This window comes from Streptopelia decaocto (assembly GCF_964273445.1).
Source record: "Streptopelia decaocto genome assembly, chromosome: 20".
Lineage (NCBI taxonomy): Eukaryota > Metazoa > Chordata > Aves > Columbiformes > Columbidae > Streptopelia > Streptopelia decaocto.
This window is the reverse complement of record NC_138675.1, coordinates 6,722,978-6,744,392: the sequence shown is the minus strand read 5'-3', so window position 1 is coordinate 6,744,392 and position 21,415 is coordinate 6,722,978. Positions and strand designations below refer to the sequence as shown.

Genomic DNA, 21,415 nt, shown 5'->3' with positions numbered 1-21,415 from the left:
GACCTTTACAGTTACTGGTGGGCTTTGCGTTGAGCTCCCAAAGCTGCCCAGGCAACCTCTGATGCTGAAATGCGGGCACCGCGGCAGTTCCAAAAAGCACACGGGAGGTCGCACACTCGCTTGCACAGACGAGAAAATCAAAATAAGCAAGCGCTGATTTGCCAGTGTGAGCCCATGCTGGTTTGCCATCAGGAACACGCTTTGATTAAGCAACATCAAATACTTCAGATTTATACGCGATATTCCACATTGTCAATTGTAAAGGATCAGCCTTAATTGCTAACTTTGATGGCTTGTCTACTTTTCTCGTTACACCCTGTAAGCTGGAAAGTACGGCTAAGTTAATATTCCAAGCTGTTTCTGTTTTGAACACATGAAAAGGGACGTTCGTGGCCAGCAGCACACAGCATATGGAGCTCGGCGCTCAGGCCCGGGGGTGGAACTGCCGGGGGTACAGGACGCTGGAAAAAGGAGGTTTTGCGAGGTATAAAGGAGGTTTGCAAGGTTTAAAGGCGGTTTGCAAGGTTTAAAGGCGGTTTGCAAGGTTTAAAGGAGGTCTGCAAGGTCCGGTTGCAGGAGCCGCGCTCGCCCGCGTTCCCCTGCACAGCGGTTACCGGCAGCGCAAATGAACCGGGGACCAAACGCGGGACTCGGGTGAAGTAACAGCAATCTGCCCTTGTGTCCCATTCCAGATGTATTTCTGTTCAAGTTTTAATTCGGAAATTTTGTGGCATAAAGCGGTTTAACAATGCACTTTTAATGACCCAGTATATATATCTTTTGTTTCGTTTTTATTTACCTTAGCAGCGTACTAAAACGTAGCCAGCATACTTCAGTTTTTTACATTATATTTTAATTAGTGTTTTTATATATGAAAGACAAAGACACTACTCAGTACGAACACACATCTACTGTGCTGCTTTTCCCAAGGCATTTAATTTAATACCCAGAACACTAAGCCTCTCTCCATCCAAATTAATACTCCCTTGCTGGGCACAGGCCCTGGCCCAGCTGGTAGCTGGGTTGGGGTCTGCAGGACAGAACGACGTTTGCTGCTCTTGCACGAGCACTCTATGTCTGAGAAACCCATCCAACTTCACAGAACAATCTGTATCACTGTGAAAGTAGCCCAGGGCAGGCAGATGCGCCTCACAATTTGTTAATTCTAGGGGGTTTTTTTTGTTTTCTTTTCTTTTTAATAGTCATATATTCAACAGAGACAACGTAAGAGGAAAAAGCAGGGCTCTCCCCAAAATGAGACTGAATCCAGCTTAGCGTGTCCCATCCTCCAGCAATGGCAGCAGTTTGCGCCAGCACAGCTCGCCCAGCAAAAGCAAACGGGCTCATGGCTCCTCCAGCGTGCAGGTTCAGGCTTTAGGCTCCATCCATAATGATTTGGCCATCCACAGCTTTAATCCTGTGCAACATTTATGGAACATTCCTTTCCTCCTCCTCTGGAGCAAGTGCAAACACTCCTTGGCAAAGAGGAGCTGCCCACAAGGAACGAGCTCCTCGAGCAGTTGCACTAGAACTTGAACTAACCATAACATAACACATCTGAATAATGCCGTGAAAAATACAGAAAATAAGGCATGGCATTCGAAGTTTCAACATCATAAACCTTCAGCGTGCTATTTACCAGGCTGAAAAGGTGATAGAAACAACATTCTGAAGTGGAATGAGAAAAGAGAAGAAAACGTAGCGCAGGGGCCAGAGTGCAGCGAGATCCCCGGGACGCGGCTCTGGAGGAACACGCACCCCAGCACAGCACAGCACTGCACAGCACTGCACAGCACTGCACTGCACAGCACTGCACTGCACTGCACAGCACTGCACAGCACTGCACAGCACCGCACAGCACTGCACAGCACTGCACAGCACCGCACAGCACCGCACTGCACAGCACTGCACAGCACTGCACAGCACCGCACAGCACTGCACAGCACTGCACAGCACAGCAGTGCACAGCACTGCACAGCACTGCACTGCACTGCACAGCACTGCACAGCACTGCACTGCACTGCACAGCACTGCACAGCACCGCACAGCACCGCACAGCACTGCACAGCACCCAGCCCGGCCCTGCGGACGCGCTAAGGAAGGGGACAGAGGAGAGAGAATTCAGAAGAGAGGGAAAAAACAATCAGGTCAGAACAGTGGCAAAGGAAAGAATAAAGGACCATTGCACAAATGAAACGAGGTTCTCCGCACGCGCCGCGGCGGAGCCCCCGCTCCCTCCATCGGAAACGCGCCCTTGGGAGATCACACGGAAAACGGAGATTCGAGTTGCCAGCTACAAGATTTGCTCCAACGTTGCCAAATTTCTACATAAATTCAGAGCTCAAGTTTAAATCCAAAAAACCATTTTGTCAATTTTCAAGTTGGAACGTTGCTAAAGTGTCAGATCGGTTTGAGCTGCTTTCTACACACATGATTCCTGAGTTATGGCGCTCAGGCTCCGCGTTACACTCCAGCAAATAGAACATTTTAGTAGTTACTGTGAAAAACATTTAAACAAGCAACTGCAGACCCTGCAAAGTGTCAGTCCAAACCATGGGTACGTTATCTGGGGGCTGGGCTGGTTGTTCCATAGAGCCGCTGTTCCCCTGCCTCTCAAACAGCACTTACCACGGGAGCAAACCATCATTTGTATAATGATGTTATGGATCAGAGCTACACATACAAAACCTAGAGACAGTTCTGCCCAGTTCTGCTATCCCGATATTTAGCTGATGTTCAGGCTTGAACATATTACACACGTAGAGCTTGGACCGGGACTACAGATTATTCATCACGCAAACTAACTTTATTTCAGTTATAACTCCAAACAAATTCAATTTTCATCTGTAACTGTGAACTTTTCTAGCTTTTGTAGCTTTGAGTCAGCTCATTAACATTGCTTAGACATCGTTTTTATAGTTGAATTATACTATGTTTATACTGTGGAATTCCATTACTTAATTGCTTCACTACTGGAAATTTCAGTGGGGTTCTCACTTTTCGCATAAATCTAGAGAATAAACATGTTTCTGTATTTCTCTTACTTAATTAAGTGCATATTTCATAAAAATAGCCAACATAGACAAATTAGGCAAAGCATCATTTGTTTAATCAAACGGGAAACTCGCGCCGCATGTAAATGGGGAAACTTCCAAAGCTTCGGCGTTTGCTTCTGGGAAGAACCAGAGAGCAGGGATTCCTCCAGACTGCCCAGAAGGTGTGCCAGGGCACTTATATCAGCATATAGAGCACAGCGAGCGGCCCCAGTGTGCACAAGACCTGCAGTGCTCCCAGTTATATCAGCGCACAGAGCACATCGAGCAGCCCCAGTGTGCACAAGACCTGCAGTTCTCCCAGTTATATCAGTGTACAGAGACATTGAGCAGCCCCAGTGTGCACAAGACCTGCAGTGCTCCCAGTTATATCAGTGTACAGAGACATCGAGCAGCCCCAGTGTGCACAAGACCTGCAGGAAATCTGCTCTGGATTCGGTTTGGTTTGTGTTCCCCAGAGGATGCAGAAGATCCTTTTGGTTTTTGGGTCTGGGGTTGTTTTCCTGTATGTAGCAAAGTGGATCTGGGTGACGGGGCTTTAACAAGAATCAATCAGCAGCACACAGGGACAATATTACAGCACTTTCCTCTGCTGGTGCGGAAAGAGCGAACGGCAGACAGGCACATTACTGCCATGAAGGAGAGAAGCAAGAAATGAAACCTAGAAATAAGAGGAATAAATGTCTGACTTTGAGGTCAATGCTGTGATTATTTTTCTTTTAACAAATTTGCTTCCTCTTCCATACAGAAGTTTTCACAACTAGGTGTGTTTGTTTTGAACTTTAACAAGGGATAAAATAATGCCTTAAAAATGATAATGACTAGAATTAAAGTACTTTAGATTTTAATAGCTATTTTGGATGACACAGAGTAAGGAAAAGAGCAATACACCAAGGGGAAAAAAAAATAGATGGCTTTGTTCCCACTAAAGCGGGAAAGATCTCATCTCATTTTTAGCCACACGTTCATTTCAATACTAACTTTGCTTCTTCCAATCTTTACGATGTGCATGTCAAGGTGTAGGGAGAGAACTGGGGCTTTTTCTGCAACTACAAAATAACTCCGAGTCCATTTCCCCTGCGTACAAAGAGCTTTGCCTCAAGGCCGGTGTCTCCTGCCGCTCCAGCTGTTCCCCTCCCACCAAGCCCGTCCGTGTTGTCTATTTAGCACATCACGCCAATGGGCTCCGCAGGCCTAGAGACCGCTCCCAAAATTCCGGCACTTGACTCACAAGAACCCTTTGTGCCAGAAACTGCTCCTGCAGTCATTGTGCAGACTGGATTCCTTCCGACGTCACGTTTGAAACAGAGATGCGTCCCTTGACCAGGCACTGAGCATCGACACAGAGTCTTTACGGTTTGTTCTCGCAGCAGCAGCATCGCCGCCCAGCCGCCCCGGTGTGCTCACAGCTACAAATACGTTCACCAAAAGATCCTGTTTGGAGCAACCTTTCACTCAAACATCCAAACCGGTCAGAAATATCACCTGTCTTGGCAGAGGAGCAGCAGCCGAACACCACGAGCAGCTGGTCCCGTGTCTGTTGGGCTCGGTGGCTGCACGGGACCCCTGAAACGCAGCCAGGGCGTCACCTCCCACTGAACCCGGCCGGGCGGTGACGTCCCGGAGGGACCAGGGACCCATGGGAACCGCTCACTCGCACTTGAAGCCTGGGCTAAATAATAATCAATAATTTATTGATATTTTTAATATGACATTACGGACTCTGATTTTTCTTCCACTGAGGCATCTGTAGCACTACAAATAACCTCCCAACTGCAAAAAAAACCCACACCACAAGAGTATATTTCTGACCTCCCTCTGATAATAAGAACTTCTTGAAACATGATATATCAAGATACACCATGGAACAAACAATCCTGAACCCCCCAGGCTCAGTTTTGGAGGATCTAAGGCCACAACCATTTCAGTTGCATTTAAAAACGATCAATGCTTCCCAGCACAACTTCAGACCATTTAAAACATAAACCAGCAATAGCTTTTGGAAGTCAGATAAGAAAGGGTAGTGAGAAAGATTTGCCAAAAAAGAATCTACGCAATGCAGAGAAAAATGTGTACATAAACCAGCTATTTTGAGAGCAGAGCCCTTTCCCCATTCCCTCCCTTATCTTTATTCCACTGACTCTCTTGAGAGCCAGAAGTAGGCAGGTGGGAAAACAGAGGAGCATAAGCTCAGGCTCCATTACACAAATGTTTCACTACAAGCATCCCTTTAGCCCTGTAAATAATGCCACTTGCTCCGAAATCCACATTTGCTGAAGGGTTCAGGACCAAAGTTTAGTCTGCGCTCACGCAAACACTCTTCCTCGTTCCTCGGGGGGTTTCACTGCAGACACTGGCCCAGCAGCTCCCACCCACCGGAAAATGGGGATTCCTCATTTTAAACTCAAGTCCACTTATCTACATCCCACATTTATCATCATTAAACCACCTGCAAGCCACTGAAGGCAAAACCCCTTCTCTGAAGCGCCTCATTGTCTGTTTCCAACACCAAAATCTTTTCCTCTGGCCCCAACAACGCGCATTAAAGGCTTTGCTCTTCGTCAGCTGGGGTTATAGGATCTAACACACTCATCTCACTGCACTGGGAATTTTTGGACTACATTACCGAAAATTACAAAAGGTGATACAACAAACCAGCAGATGCACTGGTGAATTTTTCCCTTCCTTCACAAAACAGAAGCTAGAGAAAATTAATTAATTACCTGCAATTGGTAGGGTGGGTTTTTTTTATGGCAGGCTACCTTAAAGATACAGGGATGCCACTCAGCAACTGAAAAGTGACTCTTTAAGAGCACTGCAATATCTGAAGTAGCCCCTAACCTACCTTTACCGAAAGAACGTTAGTACCTGGTGCATTTTAAAGGGAACACGACATATAATAAACCTTTTCTCTCCAGCAGGCTGGCTTGCTTTGCCGCACAGCCGTGCAGCGGGGCTTCATTCCTGCAACGAAACATCGATACTCCTTGTAAACCCCCAAACGTTTAACACGTTGGCACGGCGATGCCGTTAATCTCATTTCACGTGCGCAGCCCTCTCCCCTCGCGCAGAGCTCTTCCCCGCGCAGCCGCAGCGCACGAAGGAGCCAGCGCTGCGCCTTTCAAAGCAAACCCAGAAGTATTATTCCATTTTCCGCTGAATAAAAGTATTGAGGTTTCTTTGTGAGGGCAAAGCGAGGCGGGATGCCTTTATCCCCCGGCCCTTTCTGCCGACAATGCCACACTGTGTTTGGTGGGCCAAGGAGGGCTGGCTCCCGAGAGATCCCAACAGGATTCAGTCCTCTGGTAATGGATTCCTCATACTTAGTGGAACCAGCCACCTCCTCCACATTTCTCTTTGAACGAGGGTAGTCTGTCCGGAGTGGAAAGCAATTTAAAACCACCGGTAAAGAGAGACCTTCGGCAGAGAAGAAAGAATGATTTCTTATCAAAGCTGCCAATAGAGAAGACGCAGGTGGTGCGGCCGAGGGGGATCCCCAGGACCCACCCCCAGCCCAGAACCAGCAGATGAGATTCAGTAACAACCGGCGGCTTTTAGCAGCTCAGCACAACCCGAGGTGCCAATTAACACCTCCGCTGGGGGAGCAGGAACCCAAGGGCCTGGGAGGTTTGCGATGCCGAAATTCACTTCTGCGAAAGCAGAGACCCGCGGGGCAGCTCCGAGATCCGCGCCCGACTGTTCCGAAGGCGCCGGGCTCTCGGAGACCTCCCGGCACACGTTGTGTACGTGTGCATACACGTGTGAGACCGACAGCGGGAAGCCGCGGGAAGCCGCGCGTGCTCGCTCTCAGGTGCGCTCAGGGCAGGCGTGCGAAGCTGCCGGGGCTGCTCTCCAGCGCAGGGAGGGCGGCGCCGCACACCGACTTTCGGAAGGAAGGATTTCTCCGTTGGCTCTTTGTTGTGGGGCAGCTCATGCCCTCTGAGAATGCTCCGTTATATTTCATTTCTCACCTTGAGTAAAACTGATTTCTCATTTTTCTGGTTTTTTAATATGAATAAAAGCAGTTTGTAGAAGAAGCAAAATTTTAGAAATCAAGCATGCTCTCAGGCCAAGACACGAGAGGCTCTGCTTTCACCAAACAACCGCGGGTTGAAAACATCTCCATGCAGAGATGCGTTTTAAAGCATTATCTCTGGACAGGAAACATCCCAGACTTCAGTACATACAATTTAGAGTTCTTCTAATACCTCTAAGTGCATGTGTGGGAAACGTAATCTGTTTTGATAACTCTTGACATTAAACAGTGATAAATAATTAAATATGTTTAACTGTTTCATTAACTAAAGATAGATTGAGAGCGCTCCATAGATAGAATATAGATCAAAAAGATTGAGGCTGGCTGTAAATTCCCCTGATGTTTTATGACACCATTTGTATTCTGTCACTCACTAGCTTTATGGATAGTCCAAGCTGTGAACTGAATACCCCATTCAGAAAGCCACTCACTCTGCATGTTATTGCAATTTAATATTTTCACACACAGACACATCATTATCTTGGAACCTGATGCTGCAAGGAGAATTCAGTAATTTTTCAAGAGTGCTTTTTTGCTTTGTTCTAACGTGAGCACTGAGGCGCAAGATTGATCTAAATGAGCGCTCTTCCAATATTTAGTCTCTAGACAGATAGATCAGCAGGTAGATATTTGTCTGTGTTTTCAGGGATTCTTCTCATTTCAAACATGTATGATGTCATTTCAGTGAAAGAACTAAAAAGCAAGACGAAGAACCTGCCGTTATCAACAAGATGAACACCCCTGACGTAGTTACAGCTTGTGACTGTGAACGAGAGAGACAGACAGATCTACGTACAGACAGGGACGTCCTCAAAGCTGCCCCTTCAGCCCTGGGTTACTGAAACGTGACTGCGGAAGGGGAATATTCCACTGACGCAAGGATCCTGAAGGGGCTGTAAATACACATTCCTCTATGCTGCTGGAGAAGAATAAGCCATATAGCTCTTCAAATGACAGGCGAAGAAAAAAAAAAAAGTTGATCAATATTTTAAAAGCCAGGTCACATCAGAAAAAGGACTTTAGAAGCAGAGACAAAGGCACAGCTGACTTCATCCACGGAAACAGGTATCTCACACCAGCCCCTTGGTGGCTAATCATTAACGAGCCTTACAGACCAACTCAGATATAAGCAAAATCTTTATATGCAAAGAGCGTTGATGTCCCAAAGAGCTCAGTGCCTTGAGGGCCCGCTCCAAAGTCCAGCGGGCCCGGGGGGGTGGCCATGAACCGCAGCAGCTTTCGGGCTCTGGGCACGTTCCCTCGGGACAGTGATCGGCTGCATGAGCTTGAAGACAAACTTCCATGGGGGAACTCAGGTTTCCTGGTCTTGAGTTGGGCATGAGCCTCGGTTTGCCCTGTTCTACCCTTAGTATTTCCATTAGGAAAAAAAGGAGGGTCCCAACCCAAAGTAACACTCTGGATCTTCCATAGGTTCTTGTTTCCTTCTCTTCCTCCCACCTCGTTTATTGAATTATGGCTTCTTCACTAAATGAGAGGGGAAGTTCCTAGGGACAGAAGGGCAGGAGAACGCTTTCTCTGAGCTCTGTGTTCAGTTTCCAGGGGTGTGACTTGGGCTGAATTACTGAGCGGTGAGAAGCTCAGGTCCCAGCCAAGCGCTGCTTCCTCCCACCAGCACCCGCGGCACCGAGACGCCGAACAGAACCGACCCCGTGCAGGACATCGCTCCGGTTCACGCCCCAAGACTCGCTCCACAAACCGCTAAACCATCCTTTAGAAAAAAAAGTCACTGTCCCTTGGGCAAAAAACCCCTAGATTAATAGATAGGTGTTAAATGTGGGCTCCTTTTCCTGATGTACTGGAACACACAGCGCAGTTGCATGGATCAATATTTAGCTGGGGTGTTGACTCCCAGATCACACAAGAAACTTCTGGTTGCAGCTCGAGGCGACGCCTGGGGCGGTTTGCAGCAAAACTCTGGGTTCTTCGGGACTCAGAGATCCACATGGTGACTGAAGAGCTACCCAAAACTGCTGTTTAACGGGCTGACATCCATTTCACCTCATGAACACATTTTGAGTATATAAATAATCATAAACCCCCCACAATGAACGATGTGAGGAGGCACCAGCATTTACCGGCGCTCGACCGTGGCCCGGGCAGCTGGTCCAGCCCTCCCGACAGGGACCGTCAGCACACAAAGCACCAACCTCCATTCGGAACTTTAGCTGGATAAATACTTGAAGAGTGTTCTAGCAGGAAGAATTTAAGAACTCCCAAAGTAACAAAGATCTGGTTTTTATTCATTATATATGGGATATATGAGCAGAAGTGTTTCTGAGCAGAGGGCTTTTCAAAGTTCTCCGTGAGGTATCAACTGCTTTTTAAGTGTGACTATCGTGCCATGTAGGGATTTACATTTATTTTATTCCTATGTGATAATTCTAAAATAAAATATATGATCACTTTAAGTTGTGCATGTTCTTTATTTCACGTTTATGTAATAAAATATAAAATGAAACCAGTCCTTTACTATAAACAGCAAAAAACGGTTAAGCAATTTTATACTACATGAACCTCAAGCACAGCCATTTAAATATTAATTTATATGATTGAGCCCAAAAGGTCCATTCACTGTGAAATAGAGAAAAACACCAGTAAACACTACCCTGCAAGGCAAACAAATGCCAGGCTACATGTCAACAACAGCATTTTTAAGCATCTGAGGCAGAACAAAAGATTTTTAGCCAAATCTGAAACTTAGAAAAAAATTAAAAATCTGATCCAATAAATTCAGCGACTACATCCCAAAGATCTCAGTGGGAGTCGGAACAAACACAAAGATCATTAACGAGACATCGATCCAGAAATCCAAGGCAGGTACGCACGTCCCTCCCGCTCCACAGCTGAAGTAGCTGAGGGTAAATTATCTGCATAAGCTGGTAAAGTTGGTTCATCAGCTCAGCAAAAACCCGATTCATGCTTTTCCTGCATCCCAGAGCAACCCCTGCCCAGCTCCCTTGTTTCAATCTGCGCAAGGTTTGGTGTTTGGGTTTTTTTGTTTAATAATAGCAACCCAGGTCCGCACCCACCGTTCCCTGCTGCACAATTCCACCACTTTTCCATGTCCTGAGCGAAACTTCGCATCCAACTTTCCACCTTTCCTTACAGCCAACGAATCACACGCTCAAAGCACAATAACGCTGGGCCGGGAGAGTAAATATACTAAATATAGGCTGTGTGCTGCAGGCCAGGCCTGGGCAGGGAGCTGCTCCCAGCCTAGAGCTGCGCCTAAGCTCAGGTAGAGCTGCTCTGCGGGAAGGGCCACGTAGCGAGGGGGGAAAAGTCTCCTCTTCAGTCCCCCTCTGATTTTATATTGAGGAAATAAAGGAGATTTTTTTTCTCCCCCTGTAATACCAATAAAACAATAACTTGGTATCGCTCCTACCAAGACACCGCTGCTGTAAAGTTAAAGATACGGGAAAGAAAATTAACTACTGTTTATGACAGCAGTGGAAGTGGGGGGGATAAAAGCACAAGGCATGCAAGGGAACAGATGGCTTATGTCCAATATGGCCCATCTTCTGTATATTACTTCTTTGGAAAGGAAGTCCTGCCACTTCAGAAAATAGCAATCTGTCTAAAATATGCTGAGGAGATATAATTGATCATCCCATAAGGGAAAGGGGAAAAAAAGCAGCAAGGCATATTTCTCCAGCAGCTATTGATCTGCAGATGCTGGAACTGCATCCCCCCAAAACAGCTACAGACCAATATTCGTATATTTTATGCACATATGCACAAAATCTCCTGGGTCATGTCTCAGCTGGTGAAAATCAGCTTCACCGATGCTGATTCTGATTTACATGAGTTGAGGATCTGGCCTCTCATTAAAAAAAAAATCCTGAATTTTGTCAGTTTAACCTCAGTTTTCACAGAAGAAAACGAGGCGCACGTGTTCTGCTTGGGATTATTCACTAATAACACACGAACCTTAAACCAATACTGTGTGTATATGGAGAGATGTGTTAAAAACAGTGAAGAACAGTTTTGTGGCTACACCGTGTATCTGAAAACCGCTCGGTGTAATCAAGCGCAGCAATAGAGTTGTGAAGCAGGGCAAGCGCCAGGGTCTGCCCCACGCGCCGGGGCGGCTCAGGCGCCGCGAACAGGCGACGTTCGGCTGTTCCGCAGCCTCGCGGAATCACAATATGAGTGTTTGTGGGACCAGGACGGACACCCCGTCCCCCCGCCGCCAGGAGCACAGCCGCGGCATCGCTGCGCCATGGTGCACCGTGGGTGGCACGGAGAGAAAAGCTCGTTGAAGGGGGAGGTGGTATTTGAAATTACGCTGAATTTCATCATGTTCTTCATCTGCCCCGTTCAGCAAAACTGTTCCTTGCCCTTGCCTGACAAAAGCTGGGCTTGCAAAGCGGGACAAGCACATGTGCTTGAGAAAATACAGTTTCAGGGGGTACTAACAGCCCATCCTAAACTGGGGAGCTTCAGGCAGGCAGGCAGACAGACAGACAGACAGGTGTGGGTTTGCTGCAGGGGAAGCGACCTCCGAATCATTGAATAAAACACACACGCCATAACGAATAGCCGACCTTCTTTGGTGGTGATAAGATATTTTAACTAAAAACATCAGGGCATGTTTAAAAAATGATTACAAATTATTTTAACAGTGTATTTGCAGAGGGTTATAAAAACAGCTATAATATTTTTGTCTTGGATTCTAGAATTACCAGTGTGACAGCCAATGCAGTAATGATTTGTTTCAAATGCCAGTGTTTAAGCTGTATAAAGCTGATTTTATACATTTTTCCAGTAGGCCGCATTGTAGTTAATGAAATTAAACACACCAATCGCATTTGTCCCCAGGGGATGAGGAACTGAACACGCCACTGGTTTATTTTTTTATTAAAATAAATTGCAGCCAGCAAGATGGACTAATTGCCTACAGAATTGAAAAAGAAACATTCCATTGATATAATTAAGCCAATTTTCATGGACAAAAATAGTTATAGTGGATATAAAATAAGCAGAGCATTCACTACAGTTTGACTTCTCCCCACCCTCTGTATTTTGTACAGAACATTAACTATTAAACAAATATGTATCTCAGACGGGCTGACAGCGTTATCTGGCAATGATGGCTAAATTGATCCCAATAACTGATGCCGGGCATTGTGTCCCGGAGCTTTGCTCAGAGCTCTAAGCCAAGAAAAACAGACCAGCAAAAACCTCCCACATCAAAATCTTCCCTTTAAGCAAAACACCTGAAAGATGTAAAACTCTCGAGACAAAACTAAATCCGCACCGTTACTCTGGGCTGACATTTCAGCCCGAACGCCCGCGCGGTCACCGCTTTCCGGAGAGCCCGGGTCTGGCCTCCCCCAGTCGTGTCCACACCATTACAAAAAGGGAATGGTTTTGAGAAGATGAAGCCTTTCTCTCCACACCAGCTCAACGGAGACCACGATTTACCGTGATAGACGTATTATTCTGTGGCCTACTGGAAATAATTTGGCTGTCTGAGTCCATTTGCAGCTGGAAAATGTCTCCCCACGAGAGCCAGTGGCCTTGTCCGCAGGACAAAAGTGGGTCCGGCGGCACAAAAAATGCCTTACTAGTTTTCTGTCAAAAATGTGAACAAAGCACATCTCAGAGGTGACGTGATGAAAGCTCATCCTCCTTCCGAACAGAAACTTCTCCTTCTCCCACTGTCCTGGGCACCGAGTGCTGCTGAGCAGCAACTGCCAACCGGTACCTGTGCACAGAGCGCTCTGCTCCGCGGGACAGCTCCGACTGTCACCCACGGGGAGCACGCGTCACCACCGCACCGCGGGGACCTCCTGCCCCGCTGCCAAAACAAAAAAGGCAAGTCGCTTCTGCAGGGCATAAGCATTCAGAAGCACGAAGAAGTACACTGATTCCAGAGATGAGGGGCGTATTTCATTTTTATTAGCAAAGGGGGTCACATCATTCACTGAATGAAGAGAGGGAAAAAAACCTCTTCAGGACAGGGACGCTCTGTTACAGATTTGGACGCTACATAACGCACAACCTACTGCAATCAAAATAAAAATAAACAGCCCGTGAGTAGGTAGCGGTGATGCATGAAAATCCATTAAGAAAATAAAAGAAATAATAAGGTCATAGATCTTTTCCAGCACGACATCCCTGACCTGAAATTCCTCCAGAAAAAGGGCATATTTAAGATCAGAAAACACAGCAGTAATGTTGGTGTGGAATGCTGCGGAGCCCTGACATATCAACAGGCTGTTATCCAGAGAGTGGAAACAAATGTGTTTGCACATATCCTTCAGATGCCTTCCCTGAACCGCAGATGGACATCGCGGGTGTGTGTATTTATTGATATGCTGCTTACTTACCCCTTCAGGATTAAAAACATCCCTTGGGAAACAGGCATGAGAAAAATCACTATTCAGCTCAGATTTTGATCCTTTCAGGTAGCATTTGGAATTGCATGAGTTTATCATTTAAATAATCTCTAACTGGAAAAAAATAAACATATCCAGTAAAAGTGGGAGAGCCATCAGGTTGTGGAAACAAAGGCAGAGCTGGCCCTGGCCCCGGGAGCACGGCCTCGTGCTGCACAAAAGGCCCAGGCTGTAAATGCAATGGCTTTTTTTTCTTCCAGTAAACACTTTCTCCCATCGGAAGTTTACTGCAACAGGGACTAATGATAATGATAATAATAGTAAGCACAGAGAATGCAAATTTTACAGCTAGAAGGGCAAGAGCAAGTCCGAAGAACGTGGGCTCTTTTCCTGCTGGTGTCACCGGGCGCGCGGGATCCCGCGCCAGCCGTCACACACGCGGCCTCCGCGTCCCCAGCGCCGCCGCACACCGACAGCGTTCCCACCGCCCAGGTGGCTGCTGCGCCTCGCTCCTGTTTGCAAACTTCCGCAGGCCTTTGTCTTTGAAGCACTATATTAAATAGTACAGAGCTTTTATAAAATATATAAGCCATAATAATCATAGCCATAATAACAATAATAATGCTTTTCACTCAACAGGGCATTTCCTTCTGAGAATCTCAGGGTGCTTTGCAAACAGTAATGAACGCAGCCGCGCACAGACGCTCGTTCCCTGGCTGCCGTCAGGTATCGGGGCCCAGCGGCGGCGGTTTGTGCGGCAGGTGGGAGCCCCGTGCAGCAGCGTTCCTGTCGCACCGGTCACGGAACGCTCCCATCCGACCGAGGAGCCGGGGTATTATTACAGCGAGCAAGGGCGATGAATTACAGTGCTCCCGTGTTGTGAAATCCTAGCTCCTGCATTGCATTTTGCCTGGGAGCCAGTGGAGATTTTGTGTTTCAGGTACACTTGGCTTTCTCCCGTTTAATAGTTCAGAATCCTACCCATTTCAAAGCCTTGTAATGTATGACTGCACAGGGGATGGTGTCTGTGTGTGGGAGAGAAAAGCAATTCTTTGCTCTTTCTGACCTCTGTGTCTTCATCAGGTATGTTTAATTGCAGCCTTTAGAAATATGCTTGTTTCAATTTTTGCCCTTAGCTCAAAGACCTAATTTGCTATTGCTGAACTTGAACTTGCGCTGCAGTTCCAATATAAAGTCTAAAAATAAGACAGCTTTATTTGATGCCAAACAAAGTTTTAAAATACGGGTCATTTGATTTCTGCACATACCATACTGGTTTGTGATCACACAGTACCTGTGATTTTACTGCGTGTTATAAGGTCTTTGCATGTGCATTCTCAGTTCAACAGACAAGTGCATCTGCAGAGATATGTTTTGCATCTGCCCAGTGTTTTCTAGAGGACACAGGAATTCAGTGAAACTGGAATAATGCACCATTCTTTGGTGCGCTTTATAAACTTTTACATACGCACACGCAAATGCCCTCTGATGTAAACACATGTGGATAAAACATCACATGCACTTCACACGCAAACTCCGCGGACACCCACGGGCACTGACTTTATTGCAGGCCAAAATTCAGCCCCCGATTTGTGCATCTTCCTCAGCATTAGCACTTTGGCACCTTAATCCTGCCCATCTGCGGGCAAGTTCGGTCTCCCACATCAAGCAACAGCTTCATTCCTCCCATTCGCCAAGTTTCTTCCCAGGACAAGGGAGAAGGAAACGCTTTGCAGTTGTTCCATCTATGCTTTCTCAAATAAACTAAATGGGGAGGGCGGCTGAATTAATAAATTATATTTGAAAAATTTGGATTTTTTTTTTTTTAATACTAAACCGATCTTAAATCCTTGGTAATTTTTGTTGGAGCGCTAATTACACATCATCTTAATTAGCGGATCAACCTCCCCCCCGCTTCCCTGCCCGGCATCCCTAATTGCCTAATTGAACAGATCCGGGGCAGGGCGGGGGAGGGCGAAGCAGCCCCGGCGGCGGGGACCGGGGACCCAGCGCCAGCGGCCCCCGCACCCGCGCAGCGCGTTCCCGGCCGCGGGGAACGGGAGCGGCCCGATGCCGGCGGGCCAGGGAGCGCCGGCCAGCGGGGAACGGGAGCCCCGGAGCCGCTCGGCCGGGCCGGGCAGCAGCGCGGCTTCGCTCCGCCCGGCTTCCCGGGATGTGTCTGCCTGAGCCCGGGGCCGGGTCCGCCGGTCGGGTTAGAGACAGGGCACAGGCGGCGGCAGACTTGAAGACGTAAAAAAAACAAAACAACAACAACAACAACAAAACCCTAAACGCCCGAAACCGCCATAAATTTTCGTCCTCCGTGTGTTCCAATATTGGAACCGTCTGTTCAAGCACAAATAACAGTCGCACGCCGAGAAGCGGTACTTGGACTCCAGCCGCTGCGTTCGCTTCTCGCCCGCTCCCTTTTCCCTCGTTAGTAAAAAAAAATAAATATCAGTAAACGGGAAACCTGTCCTGTCCGGGTCTGAACCCGAGGAGCAGGCACCGGGCTCAGGCGGCTGGGGAGGGCAGCGCTGGACTCGCACCCCTTTCCCTGTCGGTCCAGCCTGCCCGGAAAGATGCAGCAACTCTCTCTGAAAACTCGGACTTGAAACTTTGTCATATTCCTAATAACGAAAAGCAAACGGGGCCGTAGAAATACTGGCTATCGTTTTCCAGCACGAACATTTATTTAGAGCCTGAAATGAAACAAATACCCATCCGTGTGTGGTTTGGAATTCTATTTGTACATTGCAAACGTAATTCATAGATTTCGAAAGAGAACGAATTTGCTTTACACGTGAAGCATTCAACTTATTTATTTGCCGCCTTTCCACTCTCTCGGTAGTAGAAAAGAGACCGCCAGCTATTATAGAAGCTTCTCCCTAGTCACCAATATTTTATTTTCTCGCTGAAGGACGAGGCCCATTGACCGCGGGGGCACAGCACGGCCTTCTGTTACCTGCCCACTCCTTCGGGGCCACCGGCTCGCCGCGCTCCGCAGCGCAGGGCGCCGGCCCCTGGGGTCCCTACCGAGAGGAGCAGCCCCCGGGCGGGGGTGCGGGGAGCCGGGGGGCCCGGGGGTGCCCGCCCGCAGCGCCAGCACCCGCGGGGCTGCTGCGCCTCCTCGCACCCTGCCCAAGCCTCATCTTTAGATTTACGACCATGACCAAAGACTCCCACCCCCAGAGGTGAGCGATAAAGCGAGCGAAAATAATTCCCCATCTCCGGTTCAACCCCGCCGGCTCCGATACCTGCCTTGCTCCTGGGGAGTCGGATTAAAATTGCCGAGAATTTCACTCTAACCCCCACCCCGGCGCGCACACGCACGTTCAACCCTTCCCAAGTCAGGTAATAGAGTCGAATTCCCAGAGGAGCCTCACATCTGCTTAAAATATTGTCCAATGAAATGAAATTCTACAACATATTGTGTTTTTAATATACTGTGTAGTGCCGCCCTGCACAGCTCGGCGGCCGGCCGTGTGCTATCGCTTTCCCCGGGATATGTGCAGCATTAATAAATGCACCTAATGGAGGCTGGAGCACCCCGAAGTGCGGGCACAGAGGTGCGCCCGGGATTTCGTGCAGGAACGGGAGTTCTCGCTACCTTGCTGATGTAAATACAGCAAGATCCATACACTCGTGTCCGTGTTTAATCTGTTTTGCAAATAAATACTCCTGGGATATTGAAACCTTAGCTTTGGACTACTGTTTTGAACTGTGATCCCTAAAAAATCCTCAACTGAAACCCCATAAACCGTTGGGCCTTGTATTGTATTAAACACCTGATTTTAATCAGAGCTCAGCCTTCCAAATAGACACTTCCAGTTTGTATTAGCAGCGCTCACTCACAGACCGGAGGTTTCTGAACTGCAGCTCCTGCTGAAGGGAAGTAGTTGATTCCAGGCACAGAAGTCCCAGCTCATGTCCCTAGCACTCCAGAAGCCGGGCACTGAGAACCTCCCGCTCCTGAAGCGGATTCACCGCTCCCAAGCCCGGGGCAGCTCGGACCCCGCATCAACCAACCAACTGGAAAAACGCGGAGCCCGCGCTGCGCACACGGGCGCACATCTGCAGAACCTCCGTGCCCTTTGCAGAAGCAAAGAGAAAGAGAAGGAGGGGGAAAAATCAACATTAAAAAAAATACATAATTATTCCACTCTATTCAGCCTTATTTTCACAGCCAAGAGAGCTCTGAAAATTACTCTTCTCCTTAACAACCTAAATGATAAATGATGAGTTAAAAAAAAAAATAATGAACGGGGGCATTTAAAGCGTGTGTTTATTGGGAAAAAAAAAAAAAACAGCAACAAAACCAAAACCAAACAGGATTAATAGAAAGACAACTTCCCAAATAGCATCGCAGCGATGTGCTGACACTGTTGATCACCAACTGTAAAACATCCCCGCCTTGGAGCAGCATTTCTGCGTACAGAGCAGCATTTGTTAGAGCCAGCACGGTGTACGGACGGCACACAAATATCTGCACGGGGCTATTTTGGGAGTTGGGGAAATCTTAATGGAGCGCGTTGTAAAATGTGGCCGCACGAAGGTAAATTGCTGGGCCTTGGGGCTGCTGCGTGTTGTGTGGTTTGGAAAACGAGGGCGCGGAGCGGCGTGGCTGCTCGGCCGCGGCGGGACCCGCCACCGCCGCAAACCCCGCGACAAAGCCATTTTCTTGTATTTTTTAAAGCAAGCCGGGCTGAGGAGCCGCGGCTCTGCCGGGCAGCGCTTGCGAGAGCGATGAGCTCTCCGCGAAACGAGAGGGGAACTGCAGCCCATACTGGGACCAGAGCTGCAGCAAGAAATGCCCGCTGACCTTGAGGAGTTGAAAAGGCTCCCGAATAACGAACTTGAATTACAAAATAAACCTTTGAGCCCACGTGTGGGAGCGCTGCGTCCGCTCCCGCTGCCTCTGCCCCTTCGCCTGCCAAGGTTTGCAACTACGCCCAGGATTTCACCCCAAACGGTGTTGGTGGCCGCGGGGCCGCCAGCGCCCACCGCACCTGGGGACCCCCCCTCCGAGCTGCGGCAGAGCCGTTCACATGCCAGGGGCTGCCGGGGAGCCCCCAAAACCTCCTCATCCAGCTCTTAACACGTCAAAGTCCGCCCGAAAGCCTCCCTGGGAAAACGCCCGCGACTGAACCGATCCGGGCGCCGCTAACTCTCAGAATGCTCCTCCAAGCACTACAAGCAGAGTTTCCAACAGGGGCCAGATTGCGCTGGAACTTCTGCAGCCTCCAGATATTTCGTACGGAGCCAGAGTGAAACAGAAACTAAATAATAATAGTAGAGAAGTACAGACAGACTGCCCGGGCACCCGGATCCTCTGCTGCACCGAACCTAAGAGTTAACTGGCGAACCGGACCGAGCGTCTGCAGCTGGACTCTACGGGTGCGGGGGCAAAAAAGCCCCCACTCTTCCCTACAAAAGCCGCACTCTCCTTCTCTGAAAATCCAGCCTAAAAACGGCTCGAAAGCAAGCAAGCAAGCAAGGAAAAGGGTCTGGTGGAAGACGGAGGAAAAAGCTGCGCGAGACTTACGAGCTGCAATTCCACCCCCAAGTAAATTTTAAAAATTAAAAATTAAAGACACTCCCCCACACTCCCCTCCCCCAGACCTTCTTAACCCCCAGCTGGGACACCCGAGCTGCCTTCAGGATCTTCCCTCTGGACCTGCGAATCCAAAGCCCCTCACTGAGAGCGGATCCATTTTTGCTACAAATTCTCTTTCCTCTCCCCGATAATTGTTCCCGAGACTAGAAGGGTTTCTTTTTCCCCCCTGTCTGCCTCTGTCTGTCTCTCTCCCCCCCCGCCCCCTCCAGCGTTAAGTCTCTCCGGCTCTCGCAGGCAGATGCCAAACGCAGATCTCTAGCGCCCACTATTTCAAAAGCCAGGAATATTATTTCACAAGACTTGGAACGACTCAATATAAAAAAAAAAAAAAAAAAAAAAAAAAAAGTTGCTATCCCCTTTCGTCAACTTCCAGCTAACTTTCGCTTTTCTCCCCCGGCCCCGCGCCGCTCGCCGTTCGCCCCGCTATAGCGCGCCCGGGCGCGGCGCAGCGCGGAGCGGCGCGGAGCAGCGCGGGCCGCCCGGTCACCGCGCACACGGGGCGGGCGGCGCGTTGGCCGCCGCCGCGGGGAGGGAGAGGGGCTGCAGCCCCGCGCAGCCCCCGGCCCGGCTCCGCGCCCTCCCGCCCGCCCGCCGGGGCGCTGGGACGCGGAAGAAGGGAGAGAAAGGACCTACTTTTGGGCAGTTTTCTCGCCCTCGCCTTGGATCTCATCGTGTCGGCTTGTGGATTCCTCTCCTCCTCCTTGAGCCCAGAAGCAGCTACACACTATCTTCATCTCCCAAGCATTGTCAGTTTGGACACCTTCGCACATGCGCACAGAGCATTCAATCTGACACCCTCACCAGGGCCAAAAAAACTTTCCAATGTATTCATCATCATCAGGGTGGTTTGGCTTTTTTTTTTTTCTTTTTTTGTCCTATCCTCTTCTTCAGACCACTTATCTCTCCCCCCTCCTCTCGCCCAGCACCATCGCAGCCTTCCCCTGATCTGCCCCTTTAAGAAAAATCAGCCCTCTCCGCTCCTAACCCTCCGCACACTGACCTTACACACTGGACAATATTTAAGGATCAAGGTGCCATCATATAAAGAGGTGATTATCATTATATTATTATTATTATTACTACTACTAAACAGCAATGTTGTAGAGAGAGTTTATTAATGGATGTCATCTTGTAATTGTAAATATACTAGACATGTATTTTATTTTTTATTTTAAAAAATATTTATTTACACTAACTTTTCAATCAGTGTCTGCCTTTATTTCCTGCCTTTTTAGCCTTTTTCCTTTCTTCCCCCCTCGGCTCAAGGGCTTGCATAACTTTTAAAATAACGTAATTTACGCTTTGTGTTCTGCCGTCATTTCTCGCGTTTTTACCAAGATATTTCTGCTCGACACCGGCGCTCGAAAGCCTTTACCCTTTCTCCCCCCCGGCTGATTTGTCTGTGTTCGTGAACGTTTTGACCCAGAACGCGAACCCTACGCTCTCGCTCCCCTTCCCGGGGCGGGGGGGGCGCGGACCAGCCGCTGCCGCTCCCGGGGCCGCTCAGCCCCGCTCCGCGCTGCGGGCCGGGATGCGGCGGGGCCCGGGCCCGGCGCGTTCGCCTCCCCGCCGGGCAGCGGCCGCCGGCCCCGGCGCTCCCGGGGGAACGGCAGGACGGGGAGGCGGCCGCGGGCAGCCGGTGCCGCTTTTCTCTGCGTTTCAGGTGGAAGGCAGCGCGCTCGGGAAGCGCTCCCGAGGGCCGGGGGAAGCCGGGGGAAGCGGGGACACCCGAGGAAAGCGGGGAGAGAAAGGAAAAATAAAATTAAAAAAAAACAAAAGGACGGAGCGATACCGACGAGCCCCGCAGGACCTGCCCGTCACCCCAAGAGCGAAGGTAGAGAGAGCCCAGGCAAGAACTGCTTTGAAGAAAGGAGCGAAGTGTAAATAGCCCGATGATTGATGTGCTGTCTTTGACTGCGGAGAAAGCACTATTTTAATTCAAGTGGCCAGGTCAGATGGTCACGGAAGAAGGTTGAAAGGTAGGATTTAATGAGATTAATATGGAGAGAGAGAAAGCGCGCGCCTTCATAAACATTCAATAAAATAATCGGGTTAGGGAGAGGGCTCTGCTGTGCGCTTGAGGTGCGAACCCATAGCGGGGCTCAGGCAGCAGGAAAATCAGGAGCCCTCTCACTGAAGGGCATTGCAAAAACAAAGCAAAACTTCTGTGGGTGCGTCAGGTCTCTGCTGGAAGCCATTCTGCCAGCTGCACTTTTGCCCTGCAGGTGGAACTGGGGAGGGGGGAATATTCTTGCTAATTACCGGTTTTCCCCTCCTCAATAAACTCTTTAATTGCAAATGGGAGCAGGGCCCTTTCAGATGCTACCTAGGAGCCAGCGTTAAA

At 48.9% G+C, this 21,415-nt stretch overlaps 1 protein-coding gene across 1 annotated transcript in view; it reads right to left on the bottom strand.

Moving 5' to 3' along the window:
• PRDM16 (PR/SET domain 16) overlaps positions 1 to 19,741 on the bottom strand; it is a gene marked incomplete at both ends in the record, with an annotated part of 214,441 nt that extends 194,700 nt beyond the window's left edge. The window contains one exon of the mRNA XM_082069877.1: positions 19,705 to 19,741. Coding sequence (XP_081926003.1) covers positions 19,705 to 19,741 — 37 coding nt within the window. The remainder of the gene's footprint in view (positions 1 to 19,704) is intronic.
• Positions 19,742 to 21,415: the final 1,674 nt, after the last annotated feature.